Here is a 27,706-nt window from a genome sequence, read left to right as displayed (position 1 = left end):
CAAACATCTCTTTAGCTACATTGCCATTCAAAGGTTTGGGGTCGGTAAGACTTTTTCATGTTTCATGTCTCTTATTCTCACCAAGGTTGCATTCATTTGAACTAAAAATATAGGAAACTATTGTGAAATATTATTACAATTTAAAATAACTTTTCTATTTCAGTATATTTTAAAATGTAATTTATTCCTATGATGACAAAGCAGAATTTTCAGCGTCATTACTCCAGTCTTCCGTGTCACATGATCCTTCAGAAATCATTCTAATATGATTTGCTGCTCAAGAAACATTTCCTATAATTAAATATGCTGTATAGTTGCATTGCTAAATTTTTTAATTATTAAAACAGAAAATACCCATTATTATGTATTGTCAAGGATATATAATCAAGTATCAATACAGACTAAAACAAAAAGAGCAATCTTTTCTCTAAAGACACCATGCAGACAGCAAGAAAATGACAAGTTTATTTAGTTGCAATCTTTTCAGATCAATCAAAAGTTGCATCTATTTTGGGCTCACGTAGCCAACTTATTAGTCAGAGCTTTTATGTCCACCGCTGCACGAAACAAAGTGCCTTTCATGTAAGCCCTGACTCTCTGAGTCTGGACAAGTGTGCTGAAAATAAACAAATGACCTCTCCTTGCTCTCCAGTAGATTCTGTGCGGTGAAAGAGTGTAGCCGCCACGCTCGGAGTATTGATAGCTTGCTGCTGCAAAGCACCTGAGAATGAGCGACATGTTGTTAAAAGCATTTCAGGAATACTGTCAACTGGCTTAGCCGTTCCTTCTCATTTAAACTGAAGATCTGGGAGTTTAAAGGAACAGTTCGGCCAAAAATGAAAACTTGCTGAAAATGTACTCACCTTCAGGACAGATGTAGATGAGTTTGTTTCAGATCTGGAGAAATGTAGCATTCCATCACTTGCTCACCAGTGGATCCTCTGCAGTGAATGGGTGCCGTCAGAATGAGAGTCCAAACAGCTGATAAAAACATCACAAGTAATCCACACCACTCCAGTCCATCAGTTAACATCTTGTGAAGTGAAAAGCTGTGAGTTTATAAGAAAACAAATCCACGACATTTTTAACTTTAAACGTTGCTTCTGGATGAAATAGGAGTACTGAATCAGGAGAGAAATAACACCGTTTACAAGAGAAAACTGTTCTAAACTGATATGCTGGTGGAATTTGATGTGAGAGGACAACAGGGGATGGACTTTGTCACTGGAGGAAGCATTATTATGGATTATGAACTCGTATTTTGGCCAAAAGTGACCGCTTAAAATTAAAATGCCTTTATGCTACGTGTTTACAAGAAACAAACCCATCTTGTCACATCACAAGACATTAACTGATGGACTGGAGTCGTGTGGATTATTGTGATGTTTTTATCAGCTGTTTGCACTCTTGTACTGACAGCTAATGATACATTTCTCCAAATCTGTTCAGATGCAGAAACAAACTCATCTACATTTCGGATGGAGTACATATTCAGCAAAGTTTCATATTTAGGTGAACTATTCCTGTGATGCAAGGAATGTGAGTAGAGAGGAGGTGCAATGTTGAGAATGTAGTTACAATATTCTAAGTAAAAAAAATGTTTTGCATGTAGGAACTATGTTATGATTTACTCTAACTACACTAACAGTAATTCATCAGTAAACATTTCATGGGCATTTTGGTTAAATGAACAGTTTGATCGTTTGTTTTGCAATGGAACTGTTGTGTCTATTGCAGTGCAGCATGACCCGTTGAGGGCATATCAATGTGTTATTGCATGTTGCAGAGTCACAAGATTTCACTTGAGGACAAAGTTACTCAATATGTTATTATGATGCTCATTTCTGTGATGTTGATGCCTGTATGTCATTTCTCAATATGTGTTTATGTCCTAAACCGGTGTTGTTTCAACATCCCTTTAACGAAAAAAAAGAAAAGAAATGCATACACACTTGTACATATGTTCTGGAACTGATTTTAGGCAGCACCAGTGTACAGCAGGCCTACGCAGCAGCAAAACAGGTCAAAACTATTATGTACTGTATATGGTCAGACACGATGAAATAAATAAGTATAAATTACAAATTTGCACCTAGTTTGCAATTAATTTGAGGTATACACTCTTAAAAATAAAGGTGCTTCACGATGCCATAGAAGAACCTTTTTGTCTAAATGGTTCCTTAAAGAACCTTTAACATCTGAAGAACCTTTCTGTTCCACAAAAGGTTCTTTGTGGTGAAAGAAGGTTCTTCAGATTATAAAAAGGTAAGAAAGAGATGGTTCTTTAAAGAACCTTCGACTGAATGGTTCTTTGTGGAACCAAAAATGGTTCTTTTATGGCATCGCTTGAAGAACCTTTTGAAGCACCTTTATATTTAAGAGTGTAGTTTGATTCTATAAATGTAAATATGCCCTTTAACCTCATAATGACAAGTATTTGGTGTACAGAGATCACTGATGTGTACCGTTTTATGATGGTGGCTTTTCCGAAGGTCCAAAATTGACACTTGACCATTGGCTGATCATATTACCTAAAATCATATCAGCAACCACAAACTATAACACGGTCAAAGAGATGAACTGCAGTGTGGTACAGCATAGATTATTATTCTGTTATCTGGTTTTTGTCATGAAAATAATTATCCAGTAGTGCTGGATTCTTTCAAACTCGCCTGACTTGAACTAATTCATTAGTGGGGTGTTTGAGTAATACCAGCATCACTCACACTCCACCAGCAGCAGGTGAAGATAAGCAGTGTTCTCTCCGTGACTAAACTGAGTTTGTCGCCCTCTAGTGGTGAGTAATCACATCAACACAATCATATACAAACACATCAGCGACCCCTGTTCTGTACAGACTTTGTTAGTGAATATTTCCCTCATAAGTCTGTAATGAAGTTTGCTATATAAGCTATTTATAAGTCGCTTCTAATGCACTAAAATATAATAATATATTGTATTTATTCACATAGTAAGGAATATATACATACATTTCTTACTATGAATAAATAAAATACATGTATATGTACATGCAAATATACATAACATATCTGAATAATAAGAAAATGAACAAGAAACCTAAAAGAGAACCTAAATATAATATAATATAATATAATAGAGAAGAGATCCTAATACAATTATGAGTGTAAAGCGCTTTGGGTGTACAGCAATACACAATAAAGTGCTATATAAATGCTTCATTCATTCATTCAATATAATATAATATATAAATGGCAATCGAATAATAATAATATAGTTAAACATGATTTATTTTATTCATATAATAAAAACAGTGTTTACAAAGTGCTTTACAAGAAATATGTTTGGCCTATATGTATATTTATATATAAATATACATAACATCAGAATGATAAGATAACGAGAATAAAACAAACATATAATACATATAATGTAATATAATATTAAAATTAATATATAATAAGAACAATAATAATAATATAAACGCTATTTATTTTATTCACATAGTAAAAACAGTTCATGTTTTGCTTAAATGCATGTGTACAGACAAATATACAAAATATCTGAATAATATAATATACAGATTTCAATCTAGCAGTAATAATAAAACAGCAACGACAATAATAATAATGAACGTTATTTATTTGATTAATATAGTAAAATAAAAAACTTTACAAACTGATTTACAAGGAATGTTTAGCCTGTATGTATATGTAATACAAATCTACATAACGTGCATGAATAAGATAACTAAAAAAATGAAGAGTAAAGCCAAATAATAATAATCTCTCAAATGTAAAATCGAATAAAAGGTGCAAACCTTTGCTTGAACACTTGAAGCTCCACCTCTCAGATGTCCTGCCTCAGTGACCTCACACACTCCGCCACAGTTATACTCCACCCGCAGCAGCCATGATGGTGGGTGCTTTTCTCTCTCACTCCCTCCACCCTTCATATTTACACCTCCAGCGCTCCGATGCGTCGAGTAATCACGAGCATCTGTCGTCTGTTCTGACCTCTCTGTGTGTCTCTCCACAGCAAGAAGGGCTGGACGATGGTCCGGATTTCCTCTCGGAGGAGGACAGAGGAGTAAGTTTTTTCCCTCCTGTCTTCATTTCTACTCTCCCTCTGTCCTCCTGCCGTGTGCTGTGCATGTGTGTTGTGTGTGTTTGTGGTCAGAGGACGTGTGTATTTCCGCTGGTGTCACTGTGGCCCTGTGTGTGTGTGTCTTATTTGAGTCCGTCCGTTCACTTCCTCCCGACGAGCCTCACACACACTAACACATGTGTGCACAATCATTCGCCTTGGACCCTAGTCTGATGACAATAGCAGAAACTAGCGCAATTTAGACTTATTAAGAGGGTAAATAACCCTGTTAAAGTTAAAGAAGAAGCGAAGAGTGTGTCATCGAGCTGCGCAAATTCTGTGGTGAATGTAACTGTGTAACAAAAACTATTATGTGACTAATTCTTATCTGTAGAGATTTGAAACAATGTTACTTTATACTGTAACATCAAATGAAACAATGTTGCTGTATATTGTTGTTACAGTGTTGTTCTGCAATATAACTTTTAAATGTAATGGCATGGATACACCTTATTTAGATCCACCTTATGGAAATGACTGTTCTGTAGCGGTACTTTAATGCATACCGTGCTACTGTACACAGTACTACAAGTATTTTTAAGAATACCCTGTTACTTCTATGGTATATTGTCAGTTTTACAGAGGAAATGACCATGTAGAAAAACTGAGGGTTTTAAATCATGTTTAGAGTTAAAATAATGTTGCATAATTGTAGATTAACAAACATTTACCAGAGTAACCATCGTTTCTGCCAAAATATAATATTTACTCTTTTGTCGTTTAATGTTAAAATATAAAAAAAATCTAAATATCTATCTATAATCTGACTATTTCTATCTATCTATCTAGCAACCACCCCGGGTACCCTAGCAACCGCGTAGCAACACCCTAGCAAGCACCCTGAGTACCTTAGCAACTGCATAGCAACACCTTAGCAACCATCCCGGGTACCCTAGCAACCGCATAGCAACACTCTAGCAACAACCCCGAGTACCTTAGCAACCGCATAGCAACACCTTAGCAACCGCCCCGGGTACCCTAGCAACCGCATAGCAACACTCTAGCAACAACCCCGAGTACCTTAGCAACCGCATAGCAACACCTTAGCAACCGCCCCGGGTACCCTAGCAACCGAATAGCAACAACCTAGCAACCATCCCAGGTACCCTAGCAACCGCATAACAACACCCTAGCAATTGCCCTGGGTACCCTGGCAACCACATAGCAACCCCTTAGCAACCACCCCGGGTACCCTAGCAACTGCATAGCAACAACGCCGAGTACTAGGGCTGAACGATTAATTGCATTTGCGATAATATCGTGATATGAAAATTTTGGATTTTTCAATCGCAGAGGCTGCGATTACACGGTCACGTGACAGGCGAGAGTAAAGAGGTGTGTTCGACTTGAAGATCAGATCGGTGTATGACATCAAAGTACGGCGAGCGAGAGAAAGCATAAGGAGACGTCCGCGCTCTCTTATAGCTCTCTCAGTACTTTGATGACACACACACATCAGTCTAAGCAGCGCTCAAGTCGAGTGCGGGCCATCAGCAGAAAAATAAAAGAAATAAAACGGTAAACAGCCAAAGGAGTAACTTAGAATGGGAGATGGATCGGTTTGTGAAAGTGAAGAGAAAAACCATAGATGAAGTTGCACAGACCCAGGCAGGTGCTGGTCATTTAAAAGCTAAATGTAGAAAATATGACGAGGCATATCTTGCTCTCGGCTTCACTCGCCGTGTATATACCGGACACCACAGATGTCGCATCACGCCGCAACAGCTCTACACTGACACGACAAAGCGACCGGTGCAAACCATTTTAACTTTGTGTCAGTACGTCATAAATAGAACAAGGCATCAGTTTAATGTCGGGTTTTGTCGCGCTGCGCTGCATCTAATGTAGACAACGTCACTGATTATAATGGTTCTACTGTATTTTGCCGCTGGCGTCCGGTGTAGACACGTGTTTAATGTCGGTGGTGAGGAGGAAAGCCTGTGTGTGTCCTATGCCTTAGCGGACAGCAAGAAACCCACAAAAAATACATAAATAACAGAGAGATTAATAAGTTATTCTCTCTATTCTATTTTTCAATGTTTCAAGTGATGCAGGTGTTTTTTTCCCTGTAGGTTTTTTACATTTTTTCATAATGTTTAGAGAAATTATTTGGTAGTCTGAGGGGGACGCAACCAAAAAAGTTTGAGAACCACTGGTCTAAAGTTAACAGACAGTGTTTAAAAAGTGCAGTGCACATGTTTACATATGTTTATTACAGTGACTGTGAATAACCTAAAGTAGTGTGGTAAATCTACAGATTTGTTTTTATATTTCTGCAATCTACTTTAGTTTGTGTGATTTGTTACTGACTTTCATATTAATGTTTACACCAGGCTTATTTGTCAGTGCTTTATGTTGTCTTAATTATTAGATGCTTACAAGGTTGGAAGTTCAACAAATCAGTCAATATACTGTGATTGTAGTTGTTAAATAAAAATGTCATTCATATCAATTCATGCATCACCTAATTTCATCATAACATATAGGCCTGGCCTACAGAAAAGAACATTTATGTTTAATCTATCTAATAGTGTGTTGGCCATACTATACAATGATTTATAGCTTGTCTTTGTTGAATAATACAGAACATAAAGAGCTTTAAAAAAAATTGTATAATAAATCGCAATCGTAATATTGGTAAAAAAAAAATCGCAATTATATTATTTTCCAAAATCGTTCAGCCCTACCGAGTACCTTAGCAACCACATAGCAATACCTTAGCAACCGCCCCGGGTACCTTAGCAACCGAACAGCAACACCTTAGCAACCGCCCCAGGTATCCTAGCAACCGCATAGCAACACCTTAGCAACCACCCTGGGTACCCTAGCAACAGCATAGTAACACCCTATCAACTGCCCTGGGTACCCTAGCAACCGCATAGCAGCACCCTAGCAACCATCCCGGGTACCCTAGCAACCGCTCTAGCAACCACCCCAAGTACCCTAGCAACCGAATAGCAACACCTTAGCAACCACACGGGTATTCTAGCAGCTGCATCTATCTATCTATCTATCTCTGAGAGACTGTATTGCCTTCAAAACATTCAAACTTTAAGCTTTTAAAACTGCTTTTAACTTCAAACTATTTCAGACTGAAAACCATCAAACTCAACTTTTTAAACTTCTTAAACTTTTCAATCTTTTTCAAACTTTCTGGTCCGGCTTTCTCAAGCCAACTTAAAGTTTGTCGTGACTAACTTTTTTATCTAGTTAATTCTATAATATATCATATTACAATATTATAATAATTTTACTGTCAAAATTATAATAACTGCCCAAGATTTCAGTGCAATGCTGGTTTGTATTATTTCAAAACATTCAAACTTTAAGCTTTTAAAACTACTTTTAACTTCAAACTATTTCAGACTGAAAACCATCAAACTTAACTTTTTAAACTTCTTAAACTTTTCAATCTTTTTCAAACTTTCTGGTCCGGCTTTCTCAAGCCAACTTAAAGTTTGTCGTGACTAACTTTTTTATATAGTTAATTCTATAATATATCATATTACAATATTATAATAATTTTACTGTCAAAATTATAATAACTGCCCAAGATTTCAGTGCAATGCTGGTTTGTATTAAATTTGATATTTATAATATGTATATTGTAGTTGATGAGTAACTTGGACATTAACTTTTTTTTGAGGATTTTAGGTATTATATTTGTACTGTATAAGAGAATGTGTATATTTTAGGTGCAATTTCTTCAAAGTTTTTCATTGTTGTTAACTCTGACAAATACATTTTTGAAAGCACAAATATTCCATGTTTTCTGAGAAAAATGTTGTTTCAAATTGTTCTAGATTGAATATGTTGCTGCGGTCATTGCTTGACAGTCATGTCTTCTACTTAAATGCAACAATATCTATTATAAATGTTTTGTAAGTAGATGAAACAAACTTTTTGTGTAATATTCAAAAATGAATGCAGTATAATTGCAATAGGCTCCTGTGATCCTCACTGTTTGAGCTGTTGTATTAAATTACACTGTATTTATTGAATTATTTTAATAGCCAAGGGCAGTGAATGTGGATCTTCAAACCGACGCTACACTACAGGTGGACATTTCAGACGCTCTGAGCGAGAGAGACAAGGTCAAGTTCACCGTCCATACAAAGGTACACAACATCAATGAATAAAAACTACCAGGATTGTGTGTCTCTGCCTCTGAAATCTACTTTATGCAAATGTCGGTTACTGCATTCATTCATTAAGTGATGATTTATGTTTTTTCCAGAGCACTCTACCTAATTTCAAACAGAATGAATTTTCAGTGGTCAGACAGCATGAAGAATTTATCTGGCTCCATGACTCGTTTGTGGAAAGTGAAGAATATGCAGGTTATATTGTAAGTACCATTATGTGTTTAGCGTATTATAGTATAGGTTTGATTAGTGATGTAACAGATAGCTTGGCTGTTAATCGCAATCACAGACCAGTTGTTTGCAAGTATGCTAGTAATGTCATTCTTTAATTTGCCTTACACTGGATGCTTGTTTGAACTGTATGGGTCCGGTCCTGTACTCTCTTTTAAAAACTACTTCATTATGTGTGTTTGAGAGCAAACGTTCCAGTCGCTCTTGCCAAGGCTGAAATCATTGCTTAATGTCATTTTATAGGCCTGGTGTACATAACAAGGTCTGTTGTCGCATGGCAAATCTCATTTTGTTGTAGATCAGGTGCAAGAAAAAAAGGGAAATGATCTTTGGTGCAGTTTCCATTGTGGATATATTGGTTGAAACTATTATTAAAGGGGTCATAGGATGCTACATGCACTTTTACGAGTTGTTTGAACTGAAATGTGTGTGTACACAACCACCATATAATGATAAAAATCCCCCCAGTGTTTTTTTCCTGCCTTTAAGCTAGAAGAGTAAAATGACTAGATTGATGTGTGATATGCTTTATTACTTTTCCATGCCATGTTCATTGTGTTTAAACGTTCGCGGTCAGTAAGATTTTTATTTTTAAGCAATTCATTTTTTTTTTTTTTTTAGCAAGGACACATCAAATTGATCAAAGGTGACAGTAAGGACATTTATAATGTTACAAACGTTTGATTTCAATTAAATGCTATTCTTTTAAACTTCCTATGCGTTAGAGTGTATCATGGATTCTACTAAAATATTAAGCTGCACAACTGTTTTCAACATTGATAATATTAAGAAAGCAGCAAATCAGAATATTAGAATGATTTCTGAAGGATCATGTGACACTGAAGACTGGAGTAATGATGCTGAAAATTCAGCTTTGCATCACAGGAATAAATTACATTTTATAATATATTCAAATAGAAAACTGTTATTTTGAATTGTAAAAATATTTCACAATATATTCTTATAACATAAGTTTTTTTCAGTATCAAATAAGTCTTTTGCTATCTGATTTAATATAGTTTCATCTGGGATGCTCAGATTAATACTCAACAAAGAAAGAGTCCCGGCACTGACTGCCATTTACAATATCATCAAAGCAGGCCTGAATTATTTATAGCACTTTGCATTATGCACAGCAGTGTGAGCGATTGCATTTTTCATTTAGTAAATGATGATATTATGAATCCCAGAGTCTCATTACCAACACCCTCTAAAGGCAAACCGAAACTGTTTTGGGAGTCATAACGCCGATTGAATAGCTAACATAAAGACTTTCCCTGTAGATTCCTCCTGCTCCTCCGAGACCGGATTTCGATGCATCACGGGAGAAACTTCAGAAGCTGGGTGAAGGTGAAGGATCTATGACCAAGGAGGAGTTCACTAAGATGAAACAGGAACTGGAGGCGTGAGTTGATCGTCTTCGTTTATGATTGTTAGCACGTTGCTAGTTGCACGACTTCATTATTAATAATATGAAAATATGTTGCAGTGAATATCTGGCCATCTTCAAGAAGACTGTGGCAATGCATGAGGTCTTTCTGTGCCGTGTTGCTGCCCATCCCGTCCTGCGCAAAGACTTGAACTTTCATGTTTTCTTAGAGTACAACCAAGACGTAAGTGTGCCATTTTTAACTCTAACATTATTGTTGTAAAATGTTTGGAAATTGTAAGTACAAGTACAATATTGTTTTTAAGTGTTATGTATTATTTATGTATTATTATGCATGTTATTATTTACTATATTATAACCATTGTTTTTTTAAGGCAATGAATCTTGTTTATATTAAATATATATTATTTGATAATGAATTTAATTGTTCTTTTTTTTCTGCAGTGAATTAAAAATATCAAACGTTACTTAAAGTCTCCTTTAATGACTTTTCTCTTTTTTATTTGAAACTTGGATACAAACCAAAAGATCATATTATTCATAACAACTGAATAAGTCTGACATCAGTGCAAACAGCAGATGAGATTGTGCAAAGCAAACTTGAAGAATATTTAATAAAACATTTTGAAGCCAAAACAAATATAGAAAAGCAATTTCTCAGTAGGAATTTTAAAAAAAAGAGCATTTAATTGGTCATTTGCCCTTCACTTGTAATTACAGCTGAGTGTACGAGGAAAAAACAAGAAGGAAAAGCTGGAGGATTTCTTCAAGAACGTGGTGAAGTCTGCAGATGGGGTTCTTGTGGCTGGAGTGAAGGTCAGTTCAGTCTGTGGCCTTCTTCCCAAATCATGCGACTGTTTTACGTGACTCTGCTTTAGAAATTAGGGGGTGGAGAGAGAGGCCACGATGACAGGCACCTTTCTGAGAAATTATTTACTTTGGCTTGAGCTACTTTGTGTTTAGCTGTGGGTTGAGTGATGGTTTATGACTCCCTGGTGAATGCTTCACTAGTAGTGGAATGCACAATGGCCAAAACCAAAAATATAGTCAAAAATAATACATTATGGTTCAAATGTTTGGCATCATAGGAAGTATCTTATGCTCATCCAGGTTGAGTTTGTTGTTTAAAAATACAGTAAAAAAAAAAATATATATATATATATATATATATAAAATTATTATTAATTGTTTTCTTTTTTTAATATTTAAAAAAAAAAGTAATGTATTCCTGTGAAGCAAAGCTGCATTTTCAGCCTCATTACTCCAGTCTTCAGTGTCACATGATCCTTCAGAAATCAGTCTAATATGCCGATTTGCTGCTCAAGATCCATGATTCCTGATTCTTTGATAAATAAACCGTTCAAAAGAACAGGATTAATTTGAAATCGAAATCTTTGGTAACATTATAAATGTTCTTACTGTCACTTTTGAGCAATTTAATGTATCATTGCAACCCTCTACGGACACCTTGGCAATTGAATCGCCATTGGCTAGTAATTTTTTTTGTTTACTCGCCAGTCTGATAAACTATATATATATACAGGTGCATCTCAATAAATTAGAATGTCGTGGAAAAGTTCATTTATTTCAGTAATTCAACTTAAATTGTGAAACTCGTGTATTAAATAAATTCAATGCACACAGACTGAAGTAGTTTAAGTCTTTGGTTCTTTTAATTGTGATGATTTTGGCTCACATTTAACAAAAACCCACCAATTCACTCTCTCAACAAATTAGAATATGGTGACATGCCAATCAGCTAATCAACTCAAAACACCTGCAAAGGTTTCCTGAGCCTTCAAAATGGTCTGTCAGTTTGGTTCACTAGGCTACACAATCATGGGGAAGACTGCTGATCTGACAGTTGTCCAGAAGACAATCATTGACACCCTTCACAAGGAGGGTAAGCCACAAACATTCATTACCAAAGAAGCTGTCTGTTCACAGAGTGCTGTATCCAAGCATGTTAACAGAAAGTTGAGTGGAAAGAAAAAGTGTGGAAGAAAAAGATGCACAACCAACCGAGAAAACAGCAGCCTTATGAGGATTGTCAAGCAAAATCCTTCACAAGGAATGGACTGAGGCTGGGGTCAAGGCATCAAGAGCCACCACACACAGACATGTCAAGGAATTTGGCTACAGTTGTCATATTCCTCTTGTTAAGCCACTCCTGAACCACAGACAAAGCTCATAGCCCAAGTTGCTTGAAGTACAGTGTTAAGTTTCCACAGTCTGTGATGATTTGGGGTGCAATGTCATCTGCTGGTGTTGGTCCATTATGTTTTTTGAAAACCAACGTCACTGCACCTGTTTACCAAGAAATTTTGGAGCACTTCATGCTTCCTTCTGCTGACCAGCTTTTTGAAGATGCTGATTTCATTTTCCAGCAGGATTTGGCACCTGCCCACACTGCCAAAAGCACCAAAAGTTGGGTAAATGACCATGGTGTTGGTGTGCTTGACTGGCCAGCAAACTCAACAGACCTGAACCCCATAGAGAATCTATGGGGTATTGTCAAGAGGAAAATGAAATCGTGAGTTGAGCGAATCGTTACATCCCTACTGGTGGTGGTGCTTTTTTTGGTCATTCTGTGTTTCTGGAAAAAAAACAAGGATTAACGAGCTGCTGGATTCATGAATATTAATCAGGTTGTGTGCATTCGCTAGAATTTGCTGGATTCAAATCAGGGACGATAATAGGTGAGCGCCAGCCAATGAGATTGTCGTTTGCGCATTAGTTCCGCCCCACTACCGGAGAAACCGGCAGTTCTTAAAAGCTGAAGAACTCCAAAGGAACTCCGTTATTTTGACAGGAAAATACAACAAAGAATATCGTTTACATATAGCGCATATAGTATGTAAGACTCTCGCTCTGTCTCTCTCTTTACGTGTGAGAAAAAAGCAAAGTGACGGCGAGTCGTGCGCCTTCACACTAAAGTTTACGGTTCGCGAAATACAGGTGCGCTGCGCATCCGTAGAGATGAACTGAAAAATATCACAGATCGCTTGACTGAGAGAAAACTCGGAAGCGCTTAGTCAGTGTTCTGTGAGTGAAAAAATATCTGTGCTTAACTTATACTTAGCCTCCAACTCACACACTGGTGAGTAAAATCTGAGAATTTATTAGCCAGTGTCTAATATTAGACATCATTTAGTCGCCCAGAGTAAAGATTTAGTCGCAGAGGGTTGCCTTGCTGAATAAACATTAATTTCTTTAAAAACAAAAAATCTTACTGACCCCAAACTATTGAACAGCAGTTTACATTTAAGTAAGTCTGGCAGAAGACATGTCAAAACCACATGCATTTCATCATGTTTCATCTCAAAATCATATTATTTCTTCATAAGATTATTTTTTTTAATTTTGCATTTTACTGAACAGTCTATTTATTTAGTTATTTATTTATTTTTATCACAGGATGTTGATGATTTCTTCGAACACGAGAAGACATTCCTTTTAGAGTACCACAACCGTGTCAAAGACTCGTCTGCCAAATCTGATCGAATGATCAGGTCTCACAAAAGTAAGTTTCTCTTTTCCATATCTCATTTTTATGGGTGAACGCGTCACACATTTGTAAATGCTCGTGGCTCACATGACCTTGTAGTGTCAAGGATAAGGCAAGGTCAAAGTTCTCCAGTCCAGTTACCTCTGCCAATAGCATTTCAGATATACCCACAAAACAAAACCGTATTAGCATTGTGCTGTTCATCTCTTCTAAGGTGAATTGAATAAAACTTTATTCAGTGTCAAAGCTATGATCTATAAATACTCCCATATCATGTTTCCTCATTTTGCAGTGTTTGTGTCCAACGTTAATTTGCATGCAAAATTAGACACTGGAAAGGTTGTTTTTTTTTTCTTTTAGGAGTGCTAACATAATGCTGCTTAGTAGGAAAATGTGTCATGATCGAATGTCAGGTGACTCAAATGTAAATTTGGAAAAGTATCTGATGACATGCAGTGTATTGTGTAAAATGATCTGAATAATGTTTTAGAGATTTTAATGCAGCACTTTCCAATTATGCAGATGAATTTGGTCATTCACATCATTTTTTTCCAATTCCGAGCCAAATGTTTAGTCTTTTCCTTGTGTGCCGTGAGTCTTATTGGCACAACACTGAAACATGATCTGGATGAGCAGAATGCTGTGAATACTGAGTCACTGAATGTGTGAAACACTGACAGCGTTTCCTCATCTAGAGATCTAACAGGACGTGTGTTTCAGGTGCGGCGGATGATATCAACAGAATCGCCTCCACGCTGTACACCTTAGGAACCCAGGACTCCACAGATCTGTGCAAGTATGACAATGATTTCCCATGGAGCTCCAAAAGGGAATGTTTTAGGGGCCGTTCACACTGAATGCGGTTTTCCTTTCCACTCCACTACTTTTGCGTTGTTTTCTATGTAAACACGCACTTGATGGACGTGTTTGACTGTTGCACTCGCGTCTCACGACTGTGCAGCGTCTTGCACACAACAATCTAAAAACATGGCGTTCAAGTTTTAAAAAATGCATCTCAAGGCCTTCATATCGTATTTTTAAAGCGAAAAAGTGTGAATGGCCCCTTAGTCTTTTTAGATCGGTTAATGGAGTCCAATGTTTGACTTGCTTTTTGTTTTGTTCCCTCCTAAACAGATTTTTCTTGAAAGTATCAGAGCTTTTTGAGAAAACACGGGTAAGCATTTCCAGTTTCATCATAATTTTAATATAGATACATTTTTAATAATTTAGTGTTGTCCTAAGTTTAATCCTTAATTTTTAAAACCATATAACATTTACAACGTTATGACATAATATGAATAAGAAGTATTCGTTACAGTTAATAATAAAATATAGTTTAACTATGATCTTTGTTAATGTTAGTTAATAAAAATTATTATTTATTGTTTGTTCGTGTCAGTTCACAGTGCAGTGTCTCACAAAATGTGAACCAATACAATTTTGATTTAAAAAATGTATTCATACATGCTGAAATTAATATGAACTAGATTAATAAATGCTGTAGCAGTATTATTCATAGTTATTAACTGGTGATATTTTAGTATTATTTACATACTATATAGTATTTATATTTTTATTGCTATTTTAATTAGCTTTTATTTTTATTTTATATTTAGTTTTTGTTATGTGCTTTAGTCATTTTTATTAATTTTTTTATATTTATATTTAGCTTTATTTCTATTTCAGTTTTTCTCATTTTCGTTTAATATTTAGGTTTCGTTTAATTACTGAAAATAATTTTTAATGGTATTGGTTAATGATAACAACACTGTAGTTAATATTGACAAATGAGACCTGTCACCAAATCATTTATGATTCTGCACTATTACTAGGTCACTAATCACTAATAATTTTGTTCATACAAAAGGTCTTGTTCATTTGTTTTTAATTATATATATATATATATATATATATATATATATATATATATATATATATATATATATATATATATATATATATATATATATATATATATATATATATATATATATATATATATATATATATATATATATATATATATATATATATATATATATATATATATATATATATATATATATATATATATATATATATATATATATATATATATATATATATATATATATAATTTTTATTTTTATTTTTAAAGAATACATTTTTCTTATAATTTCTCATTTAAAAAGTGTATAAAATTACAGTTTTTTGTGACTACCTTACTCTCTAAGGTGAAGAGAATTTAATTTGGTCATTTGTTATGTCTAACCTCAGCAGTTTTTCTCAAAAGAGAAGGCAGAATTTGATGAATCAGAGAGTTAGGGGCTATAAAGTCACTCACCTCTTCCTCTGTTGTTCCCAAACTCCCAGAAAATTGAAGCGCGCGTGGCGGCCGATGAGGATTTGAAACTTGCCGACTTGTTGAAGTACTACCTCAGAGAGTCGCAAGCCGCTAAGGTAGAGATGTGTGGTCAGCATGTTGAACTGGCAGCTGGTCATTAGAGGGCTTTCCTTCCGACGTTAGTGAGTGATTTGTTGCTGTAGCCCTGGGATACAATGTAATTAAGCTACAGAAGTGATTCTGACCTGACTGTCCAAGGCAAAACAGTGGAACAGTGACCTCTTGGAGTATAAGATTCAGTTTAATACAAAATTGACTGTTTGTTGCAGAGGATTGATCTTCTGCTGTTCATAGTTACTGCTTCTTGACCCCGTTTAAAACACTTTTAGACTGTGTTTTCTTTCTTTGTAAACTCCATCATCTCTTCCACAGGACCTCCTGTACAGACGAGGAAGAGCATTAGTTGATTATGAGAACGCTAATAAAGCTCTGGACAAAGCCCGAGCTAAAAACAAAGACGTCCTACAAGCAGAAACCACGCAGCAAGTGTGCTGTCAGAAGTTTGAGAAAATCTCTGAATCTGCAAAACAAGGTAATTCGTATATATATTATTCAAACAGTGGATTCAGTGCAAAAACTACTTGATTTTACATCGTTCCCCAATCAGACGCAACGTAGTAAAAGTTGCTCTTCCTTGTAAACTGGCACAGCCAATTGCCATTTGTTGATTGCTTGGTTTTAATAGGTGTCACACTAGTTGGCTCCACCCACTGTTATGTCATTGGTCCAAAATCCGACTCCACAGATCTGATTGGTTCTGATTGTGTCATTTCACACTAGGGCTGAATAATCAAAATAAAACTGAAATAAACCTAAATTGTGATATTGCTTATCAAATCACTACTATCAATTGCTACTAGCGCTATTATGAAAGGCAATGATTTAATTAAATAAATATATGCAAAGCATATTTTAGAGTGAAGTGTGAGCTTCCAGGAGTGGGTTTAAGCAGACTAAATACGTCACCAGAGAGAAGTCTGTCATTTTAACTGGAATATCTAGTTAGACCATTTTGATTAAACATTACAAGGTCGGAATTTTTTTTTTTTAATGAAACGCATGCATGGATGAATTGTTAGTTTAGATCTATGACATGCATTTAGAAAAACAGAAGAATTTTCATTTCGTACTGACTTTAACAGCTCCTTGAGGTTTTCTGCTTGATGGTTGAACATTTGAAAATTATTTGTATAATAATACTGTATAATGTTATACTGTATATTGTTGTTGTTATTATTATTTTTTATTTTACGGAAATGTATTACAACAGGAATATTTCTTTGTTTAATGTTATTTAGTAATAATCCTAATAAATAATAATCATTATTAATAAATAATATATATTTTTTTTTATTGCCACGTTGATTATTTAATCACAAAATGTTGGGCCAAATTGTGCAGCAAGTAGGGACTTGTTTTTTTTTTCACAATCTGATTTTTTATTTTTTTTTAAAGGGGTCATATGATGCGATTTTCAATTTTTCCTTTCTCTTTGGAGTGTTACAAGCTCTTGGTGCATAAAGAAGATCTGTAAAGTTGCAAAGACTAAAGTCTCAAATCCAAAGAGATATTCTTTATAAAAGTTAAGAGTCCACCACACCTACCTAAAATGGCTCGTTCTAACACGCCCCCACATGTCTACGTCACGATGTGGGAAGATTTGCATAACGGCGCCCAAATGTTCACGCAAAGAAAGAAGGCGTAACTTTTATTCTTGCTGTAGTATTGTTGTTGCCGCCGCTGCCATGTCCTGAAGACGCTGTGTGCTTCGTTGTGAAAGTGAAACTACTTTGTTTGGCCTTCCAAAAGAGGACGATATCCGCTTCGTCATGCCTAGAGCTGATCTGTGCTGGTTGCTGAGGAAATACTTCAACTTCACGCTGTGGATCGCCGGATCGGCTTTCACCGTGGACGAAGCGGAGTCCAGCCCGGGGTCGTCACATGGGGTTGCCGCAGGCATCACAGTATGTTAAGGAACGTAACATTTCCGTCACACGCTTGAGGAATTCGGCCAATCACAACGCACTGGATAGCTGGCCAATCAGAGCACACCTCGCTTTTCAGACCGATGAGCTTTGTAAAAATCGACGCATTTCAAAAAGGCGGGGCATAGAGGAGAAACAATAATGTACAGTATGGGGAAAATAATGTGTTTTTTGAAACTTAAACCACATAAACACATTTCATTACACCAAACACACAAAATAATATTCTTTTTAGCAACATCATATGACCCCTTTAAAAAGAAAAAAGTTTCTTTTGAAGTTTTTCCCCCCAAATTGTGCATCCCTACTTTTGCTTTCAATCTGAACTGAGAATTTTGTTTGGACAAGGTGTTATATGGAAATGTGTTTTTGAAAATTAACTCGATGTTAAATTGTTATGTGGCATATTGCTTTTAACCTCAGATAGCTCTTGGGAGTCACTTTGGATAAAAGCATCTGCTAAACAGCTGTTTTGCTCACTAAATATTAATGCTTGTTTTCCATTTAGAACTGATCGATTTCAAGACACGGCGAGTAGCAGCGTTCAGAAAGAACTTGGTGGAGCTGGCTGAGCTGGAACTCAAACATGCCAAGGTTTTCATTCACTTCATACTGTGACTCTTCAGTGATGTCCAACCCATGTATTGTTTATTCAAGATATGCCCTGATCTCTCTCCAGGGGAATCTACAGTTGCTGCAGAGCTGTCTGGGGGTCCTGAAAGGGGACACTTAGGTCCTCGATCCAGGTTCTCCATATAGGGCTTTCCCTGCTTTGGTCTCGTCTTCATTCGGAAGATGGAGGAGAGAACATACCTGGGGTCAGTTTGTCTAAAGAGACGTCTGTACTTACCACTACCAGAGACACCATACTCCCTCCACAACCCCCCCTAAAGTGAGGCAGTCCACTGTGGAAGATCACCTGATCCACACCGCACAAGATATACGACTTCATTTAATCACACATTTTTAACTTGTCAGTTGTTTTCCATGGGATTCGCTACATCATTCTCGTCTCGGCAGTTTTTGTCCCGTTTGTTTCGTTTTTCTGTTTCGCTTGGTTTTGTTTTCCCTGTTGTAATCTTCGAAGTTAGTTTTGGTGATCTGTGTGTGGATGCTGCTCAGATATCTTGTTCAAGTTGAGCTGATTGTTATTACAATTAAAGTGTATGGTCACTCAAAGCCTTGTACATGTGTTAGTTTTCATCGTATAGCTATGGTTCGTCGTAATCGGACTCATTTTCTGCAAAGCTGTGTATTCCTTTTTTTCATTCCTAACAAATAATGCTTCAGTATGTTTGCCTTAAAATGTAGATTCATGACATTGTAAAAAAAAAAAAAACTTCATACATGGATGCATTTTTTTCTCCAGACTTTTTTGAAGTGCACTATATGAATGTTGTTTTCTTTTTCACAATATGTGACCAAAGCTTCCATTTATTCAGACGGAGGAATGCTGAGATAAACGCTGATAACAATGATAAAATGACCATGAAATAACAAAAAATAAATGATGCTGTTTACTTTAAGTGAGATTTTTTTTTAATGTCAACTGATGGTTTGAATTAATGGACACATTAAATAAAGGCAGTGTTCGCTTACTGGCCAAATATTGTTTTTCTTACACAATGAGATTTCTTTAATACAATCCAGCTGCCACTTATAGTTCGGGAGACCTTCAAATAGTCTTTGATTATTTATTAAATGTAAAAATGACATGAAAATACATTTACACAAGTTGTAACCGCAATCATGGTGATTTGATTTAATTAAGGTTTTTTTTTTAGTGGCTTTTATTTTGACAGCTTTATTTTGAAGTAAAAAAAAAAGGATATTCTTCTGAACGGGACCCCGGAGCAGAAGAAGAAGCTGATCAGAGAGTATCTGACGGGGGAGAGCGAGTCCTCCAGCGGAGATGAGTTTGAGAAGGAGATGGAGGCAGAGCTCAGCAGCACCATGAAGGGCCTGGAGTGCAGCTGGACGGCATCTTCAGCTCAAGGTGTCACATGCACACATTTCAAATGTAACTATAACAGTAAATGAACTCAAATTTGAATTCAACATTTCATTTACAGGTCAAGCATCTGGGACCAGTGACAGCACTTCCACAGCAGACAAGCCACAGACTCAGGTGTATGACAGCATTTACTTTGACTCAGATGAAGATGAAGATGATACAGCTGGTAATTAATCGAAAAGCACAAATGTGTTATTATTTCTTTGCATATTGTACGTCAAGAGTAACAGTTGTTAATATGGTTACGTTTTGAGATCAATGTTTTTCTACTCCTCGTAAAAGAAATATTTTATTTCAAAGGTTTTCAAAAATGGAAACTATTAAAGACAGAATTACATAAAGTTCAGTTTAAAACAATTGATGACATTTATCCATGTGGTAATTAAATTATTGTTAAGTGCTTTTGGGTCAGAATGTATGAATTGTTATTTGCAGACAGTGTAATGCCTGATTTTAATAATCACATTAAGTTTGTTTTTTTTATGCAAAAAAAAAAAAAAGGTGTTGAATTTTTGTGTAAAAGTATTTTGATTATTGGCAAGTTTTATTTAAACAAGTTTTGTGGCATTTGAAAATGCAAAAAAATAAATGCCTTGACTCTCTAAAATAAATTGATTAACCCCTTATATTTAATTTGTTTTATAATAATACTAATATATATATAAATATTTTAAATACATTTCCGGTCTAGCACACGACTTTTAGTTTGTTATGATCTGGACCGGAAAGGGAGCGGTGACGGTGAACACGGGCCGAGAGAAAATATGGCGTTAGGAGATGCCTGGAAACAATTATCTTGGTTTTATTACCAATATCTGCTCGTAACAGCTCTGTATATGTTGGAGCCTTGGGAGAGAACTATCTTCAGTATCCTTTTTTTCTCTCTCATAAAATACAGTGCTTTTTATGTGTTAAGAAACAACATTTGGGAAGAGTTCCTAATATCAGGTATCAGGTTGTTTCCTTAGCCTTCCTGTTCAAGTGTGCCGTGCACTTACCTGTATCGTACGATTAGCGAAATATTTTTATAATATATTTAAATGTCTGTAGCTCAGCGAATTCATGTTTTTTTTCAACCAGCATTGACTGTAGATGGCTGTTTTCGTGAATCTATTTGATCTAATTCTGCAACTGTTGATTCGTATGAGTTGCTCTTCAGAGTTGTGTTTGTATGAGTGCCTCTATGTAACTTCAGAAGAATTGAACTGAATTAGTCATGTAACGTGCTTCTGGTGGGTGTGACGCTTAACATTTCAGTATTTGACACGAGCTGATTTTCAGGTGTCTTCTAGGAAGACGGTTGTGGGAACGTGTGAGCTTTCATTTCACTGGAACCAGTCGCACTTGCTTCAGTCACTCTCTCTGTAGCGAGGAACATGTTTTACTGAGGTCAAACAAAGTCATGTCAGCTGACTTGTTTTAGTGCCATGTTTGAATATTGGTCATCTTTGTAACGTTTTTTTTTTTCATTCGTATACATATACCGTGTTGGGGAAAGTTACTTTTAAAAGTAATGCATTACAATATTGCGTTACTCCCTAAAAAAGTAACTAATTACGTTACGTAGTTACTTTTTATGGAAAGTAATGCGTTGCGTTACTTTTGCGTTACTTTCGCGTTACCTTTTTAAATATGAGCAGGGCTTGATTGTTTTTAATATAAGAAGTTCTATTTATAGCAAATATAAAAGCCCTTTCACAGCAAAAAGTGTACTGAATAAACCTCAGGCTGAAGCAAAAGTGAATTCAGGTCTGTACAGTAGAACGCAGGAGAAGAAACACTCTTCAGCTATAAAAAAAACAATGAAGCACAATTGTTAGTTTCTCTAAAGTCATGTTTGCTTATTAGTATGGTTGAACTGGATCAGCAAAGGTCAGCAGCAAAGATACTGGTTAATAAAATGGGATTAGATACATTTGTGTTATTTAACAGATTTAATTATTGCAGGTTTGCGTCATATTCTGAGTTTGCATTTCACTGTTTTAATTCATTTTGATGAATACTAAATCTGTTTTTTGTGAGTGGGATGAATTAATGCACATTCACATTTAGTCTGGAACTACAGTAACATCATGTTCACACAGCGCACACAATCCGATTTCTCCCAATATGGGGACAGGAGGGCTGTCAGTCAATAAATGGGAAAACAAAGTAACTGGCGTTACTTTTTTTTTTTAAAGTAACTCAGATATTTTCTTGTAAATTAAAAAAGTAATGCATTACTTTACTAGTTACTTGAAAAAAGTAATCTGATTACGTAACTCGCGTTACTTGTAAGGAGTTACCCCCAACACTGTATTTAGAGCCATAAATAATCAATGTTTAACACATACAGTATTTTAAAAAATATATTTTTGTTATTAGTCTGCTGATGATAAAAATACAATTCCTAAGCTAAATTCTGTCTCTCATTAACATTAGATTTAAATGCTATTTAAATAATCTCATTGATCTTTTTTGAAGCGAAATCCCACAACTATTCACTAGATGTCAGTCATGGTTTTCTTTCAGTGTTATTCAAGTATCACTGAGATACTATTATACTTTATGAATTTTCTAAATTGCATTTTATTTTTATATTTTCTGGTTTTATTTTCATTTGAAAGTTAACTTTTTTTTTTTTTTTTTGTCATTTGTATTGGTTTTTTTTATTATATGTCTATATAGTTTGAATACATTTTTATTTCAGTTTTAGTTAAACTAAATAAAAGTTCCATGTTTTTTTTTTTTTTTTTACAAATTTTATTTCAAGTAAAAAAAAAGTTTTTTAAGTCTATATAGTTTGAATACATTTTTATTTCAGTTTTAGTTAAACTAAATAAAAGTTCCATGTTTTTTTTTTTTTTTTTTACAAATTTTATTTCAAGTAAAAAAAAAGTTTTTTAAGATTTTAGCATACTATAAAAACCTGTTTCCTTCTGCAAAATAATTTCCTTAATAAGCCTGTCAGATTCTCTCCTGATCACGGTGGCAGCGATGGCGGTCTACACCGGTTATGTGTTCATGCCTCAGCACATAATGGCCATATTACACTATTTTGAAGTGGTCCAGTGACGTCATCAGCCGAGACCATCGGGATGCTCGTGGCCGGGAAAAGAAACTGCTTTAGAACTGTTCACTACGATGTCTGTGATTTACTTCAAACGAGGACACTTGTGTATGTTGGAGACCAACGTTGAGGAGTGTGATTAAAGCCTGGCTAATTATGTGTGAAGAGCCCAGTGTGCGACACTGCCCTTACTAGAAATATATCATTTTATGACTTTTTAGTTTTTTACATAATGCTTCTTGTTTAGTTTCATGACAGTGGTTTATTCAGATGATAAATATTTTTTGATATAAATGTGTATATTTAATTGTATACATATTTGTAAAGTTTTATAGAGATTTATTTTGGCCGACCTGAAATGATTTGGTTTGCCATAGTGGACTGATGAATTATTGATACTGTTTCTGTCACCGCCGGAGATCTATTTTTATCAGACCCTTGTGAGTCATGCAGTAAATAATTATCTGTGCTTATGTGATTGTTGATAATTCAGAGCTGGTTGCTCAGGTTGTAAACTGGAAAAAAACAAACAAAACGTTGTGTGAAAGTAAAACATATTTTGAGGTATGAAACTTTTTTTTTTTTATCTAAAGTTTTGATGCATTTGACTGTACATGTGTATGTATTTCATCAGTAGGTAAAAATGAACATGAATAACATATGCTATTATCTGGTCATTAGTTATGAAATACAATACTAGTTATGAAATAGAAATTGTATCCCTGAATTAAAAGATTAAATCTTGAAGATATTTAATATTTTGTTGCTATACATTATTAGCTGATCAACATGGTTGTGTAATAAAGATTTAATCCATTTCAGATGATAAATATATGTCCCCTTTGTGCTTTAAATATAATTCTGAACTAAAATATTTTAAGAAATAACTTACTGTATAAATATATATATACACATACATACAGTGGTTATAGAAAAGAATCACCACCTTTAAAATAATCACATTTTGCTTATTGATATGAAGACCGTTTTTGTTTTATCCAGCTGTATTTACTCAGTTCAACTTATAACATCCAAATGAAAAATATAACACCATGTCAGAAATAAATAAAAACAATCACTGAGTTGGAAAAAGGATCACCCCCTTGTGTCAGTATTTTGTTGAACCACCTTTTGCTTTATTACAGCCTTTAGTCTGTTGTGGTTTGTCAAAGCTCTTTTCATGCTGAGCTAATCAAAATGTAATACAGTAATATGGTTACTGTACCTTCAAAATTAAAACAAGCTATAGAAATAAAATCCAATCTAAAATATTAATAAAACTAAAATTGTATGTCGTTGATACTGCAATAACTGAAAGGAAACAATGACTGATAACTAGTATACTGAAGTGTTACATGGGGCAATTTTAACACTATTGATTAAATTAATATTAAATATTAATACATGACTGATAACTAGTACACTGACGTGTTACTGGGGCCATTTTAACACTATTAATTAAATTAATATTAAATATTAATATAAAAAATCTCAATGTATTTTTTTCAAGGACTACTGGCACATATAAAAATGTCACTTAAAAATTTTGTTATCTACTTAAAAAATTATGGTAACAATATTACACTTAATATTTTTGAGTAGTTTTTAAGGCTTGATTATTTAATGGAATCTACCTGAATAAATCATGTAAAATCTCCTAAATGATTTAATCTGTGACACAATGAATTTAATATTATTAGTGAAATGTGCTCATTTATTTGAAGTTGATTTTCAAAAGTCTGTGATTTTGAGTAAGGTCTGTTGGTATTTAACTATGACTAGTTATTTTGTACAATTAAAAGACTGTATGCAACGAGACAGAGAAAAAACTTTACTGCACTAGCATTTGCAAAGCTACTGCTCATTGAACAAAGCACCATGCCTCATAATGGTAGTACATGCAATTATCCATAACCATAAGCTCTGCTCTTCTGCACAATGGTAACAATAGGAACCTCAACGTAAGCTTTTCCTTACATTTTTTTTCAGTTTAATTAGTTCCTCAATTCAAGCCTCAAAACTGCTTGTTTCATTAAAAAAAATTAGGAAAACATATCTCTTGGTTTTATTAGTGAAATGTTCTCAATATTTTCTATATAAAACTGAACCGCAATTTCTTTAATAAAATATACACTATTTTTAATTATCACCTTAATTTATTTAATGAAAATTACAAGACCCATGATTAATTGTTTACCAAAAGATGGCTGTTAGATTTGTAATGATAATAATAAAAAAAGAATAATCCTGTTCTCTTCCACTTGCTAAATTTATGCAATACATGTGTGCTATAAATATTTAAAATATAGTTGTTAAGAGCTGGGACAACATGAGCATATGTTATTACATGTGCATGACTACGTGTCTCAGCACGTATACAAACCACATTTCAATAGGAGGATAATATTTATCAGTTGTTTACAGTTATTATCTGGGTTAAAACATTTAGTTAACCTACAATACACATTACAGTATGCTTCTGTGAAATACTTTGTTTTCTTCACCAAGTTGATCTATAAATATTGATCTTTGCCAAACAGGTGGAACTTAAGATATGGATGAAGCCGTTTAGTTTAGTTTTCAGCTTTGACACATAAGCATCCAATGATATCACGTCCAGCTCTCAGATTCATATCACTGGCATGAGCTCAAAATGAAAATAGCAGCATTTTTACACTTTAAACTACAGGATGAGGGTGTTCTCACGTACGCCATCACGGGTCGTCTGGAGTTTGAACTCTAGATGCACAGCAATGTCCTGCCAGAGTTGCAATTCTAAGAAGAAGCAATTGGGCAAGGCAGCATTTCAAGCTGTTTAACTGTTGGTACATACACATCCAGTTCAACTTATATGGCACTTTCAACTCTTAAAGGAATAGTTCACCCAAAAAAAAAAAAAAAAAAGATTTACTCACCCTCAGGCCATATAATTTAGAACAACAGATTTTCCATGGGTTAATGTGCATGAAATTCTTTTACTACTGTTTTGTGTTTTGGGCAGTTAGTGAGCCACATAATAAACAAAAGCAAAGCTATTCGAGGGGACAAGATTGCATGGGTCGATGGCACTGAAAGCGGCTGCCAAAACATTGGCTATCTGCTGACCCGAATGGACAAGCTCATCACGTGCGCAGACGGCAAACTGGACAAGTTCAAAATCAGAGGAAGACATAAGGTGAGTGTTGCTCATGCACTTTACCTCATTGAGCTGCTCCTAAAGTTTCCTAAGCATCCAAAAACGTAGAGCTTAAAACAATCTGTATGCTTAATTAATAGGCCTATATGATGCATGCAGTTGCACAAGCAATTCGTCCTAAAAAAAACTTCTAAAAGTGTTGCAATGCAAAGTTTTGAAGATGACCATAAGAGATGCACGTGTAACCTGTTCGTATTTGTAAGTCTATAAAAAAGCATTAAGAGCTCACAGAAGAGCTGTGTTTTACACTTCTTGAAAACGCCCCTTCACATGCAGCACTTCGGATCCTCAATGGCGGTGGCATGACTATAATATGAGCTCATAAACGTCACGTACAATGTCATACTCTAATTACAAGTCACGGTCATTGAGATAAAAGCATTGGTGATCTCATTTACATTATTTTAATATTTTTCCTTCATCATGAATTGTTTGGCATGTGAAGCATGCATGAGACCAGTCTCGCATCTCTTGCTGTGATCTGACCCGGCTGGGCATTACGGACTGTAATCGGCACAGTTGGGTTGAACTCGTAGAAATACAACACGACGGTAGAATGGTAGAATGGCATGAATGCAGGAATCCGTGTCTTAAGTGGGCGGGGCTTACCGACCTGGTGGATGTCACGTAGGCTACGAAATAGAGGAGCAAAAATAAATAAATTAATTAATTAACAAAAATGGCAAAGTAAACACATACATAAATTAATGATTAAATGCATCATATGTATTTTAATTTTCAATTTAAAGTTTACATTTTGTCAATGGACTTGATTTTTAAAAAACTAATTCGTTTCCTATAATCATGTATTAAATATAAAAAGTACAAATATTTGTTAAATCTTTTTTTTATTTGTATTTACATGTTTAAAAAGCGACTTACAATAGACGAACATTAGCAATTCATCACAGAGCCAAACAATATTTTTTTGTTTTGATTTGTTTCTATATTGTTATATTATTTTAGTTTCTATTTACATTACATTTTAAAAAAGTGACTTAGCCTATAAAAGACAAACATTAGTAATTCGTCACAGAACCAAACAATATTTGTTTCTATGTTTTTATTTGTTTCTATATCGTTTACTCTTTTATTTTTAATTAATTTAAATTATTTTAATTCATTTATTTACATTTTTAAAAAATGACTTACAAAAGACGAACATTAGTAACTCGTCACAGAGCCAAACAATATTCGTTTATATATAGAAACAATATAGAAACAAATACAAACATTATTTGTTTCTGTTTTATTTTAAATATTTTATTTTATATGTTTTATTAAATTTTTTTAAAAAGCGACTTACAATACTTACTTTTTACTTTACTTTTAGTCATTTTGCAGACGCTTTTATCCTAAGCGACTTACAATTGGGGGATACATAAAGCGATTCTTCTTAAAGAGGCAAACAGACACAGGAAGTGGTTGTAATACCAAGTTTCTAGACATTGTTCAAATAAGTACAAGCTAGAAAGAGAAGGAATAAATAAAGAGAGATAATGTTTTTTTTATGATGATGAAGTCAAGTAGCTTTGAAAGAGATGCGTTTTCAGCTGTCGCTTGAAATTGTCAGGGATTCAGCATTCCGGATAGGGGTGAGAAGATCATTCCACCAGCTAGGAACAGTGAATGAGAATGTTCTGGAAAGTGATTTTGAGCCTCTCTGTGATGGTACCACGA

The 27,706-nt window shown here is 34.8% G+C and overlaps 1 protein-coding gene and 1 long non-coding RNA gene across 2 annotated transcripts; both read left to right on the top strand.

Annotated features, from left to right (window-relative positions):
- The first annotated feature begins 3,801 nt into the window (after positions 1-3,801).
- LOC107589608 (sorting nexin-6) lies at positions 3,802-19,293 on the top strand. The gene is made up of 14 exons (XM_016278101.1): positions 3,802-3,897; positions 4,018-4,068; positions 8,139-8,243; positions 8,363-8,473; positions 9,785-9,906; positions 9,991-10,114; positions 10,612-10,707; positions 13,309-13,414; positions 14,120-14,195; positions 14,534-14,573; positions 15,752-15,838; positions 16,155-16,314; positions 18,276-18,361; positions 18,447-19,293. Exons 1-14 carry the CDS (start codon positions 3,892-3,894, stop codon positions 18,498-18,500), a joined length of 1,224 nt encoding a protein of 407 aa, XP_016133587.1. The 5' UTR covers positions 3,802-3,891; the 3' UTR covers positions 18,501-19,293.
- A 306-nt stretch (positions 19,294-19,599) lies between these two features.
- On the top strand, positions 19,600-19,883 carry LOC107589685 (uncharacterized). Its single transcript, XR_001609695.1, has 2 exons — positions 19,600-19,763; positions 19,840-19,883. It is a non-coding gene; the product is annotated as an uncharacterized lncRNA (long non-coding RNA).
- The last annotated feature ends 7,823 nt before the right edge of the window (positions 19,884-27,706 follow it).

Source organism: Sinocyclocheilus grahami, unplaced genomic scaffold (assembly GCF_001515645.1).
Source record: "Sinocyclocheilus grahami isolate Dianchi unplaced genomic scaffold, SAMN03320097.WGS_v1.1 scaffold118.1, whole genome shotgun sequence".
In the NCBI taxonomy this organism is placed as follows: domain Eukaryota; kingdom Metazoa; phylum Chordata; class Actinopteri; order Cypriniformes; family Cyprinidae; genus Sinocyclocheilus; species Sinocyclocheilus grahami.
This window is presented reverse-complemented; position numbering and strand designations above follow the sequence as displayed.

Bases quoted from the DNA above. Each gene is read 5' to 3' on its own strand.
- LOC107589608 (XM_016278101.1), top strand. The intron at 8,244-8,362 runs GTACACAACATC...TGTTTTTTCCAG, and splicing joins AGTTCACCGTCCATACAAAG to AGCACTCTACCTAATTTCAA. The intron at 15,839-16,154 runs GTAGAGATGTGT...TCTCTTCCACAG, and splicing joins GAGAGTCGCAAGCCGCTAAG to GACCTCCTGTACAGACGAGG.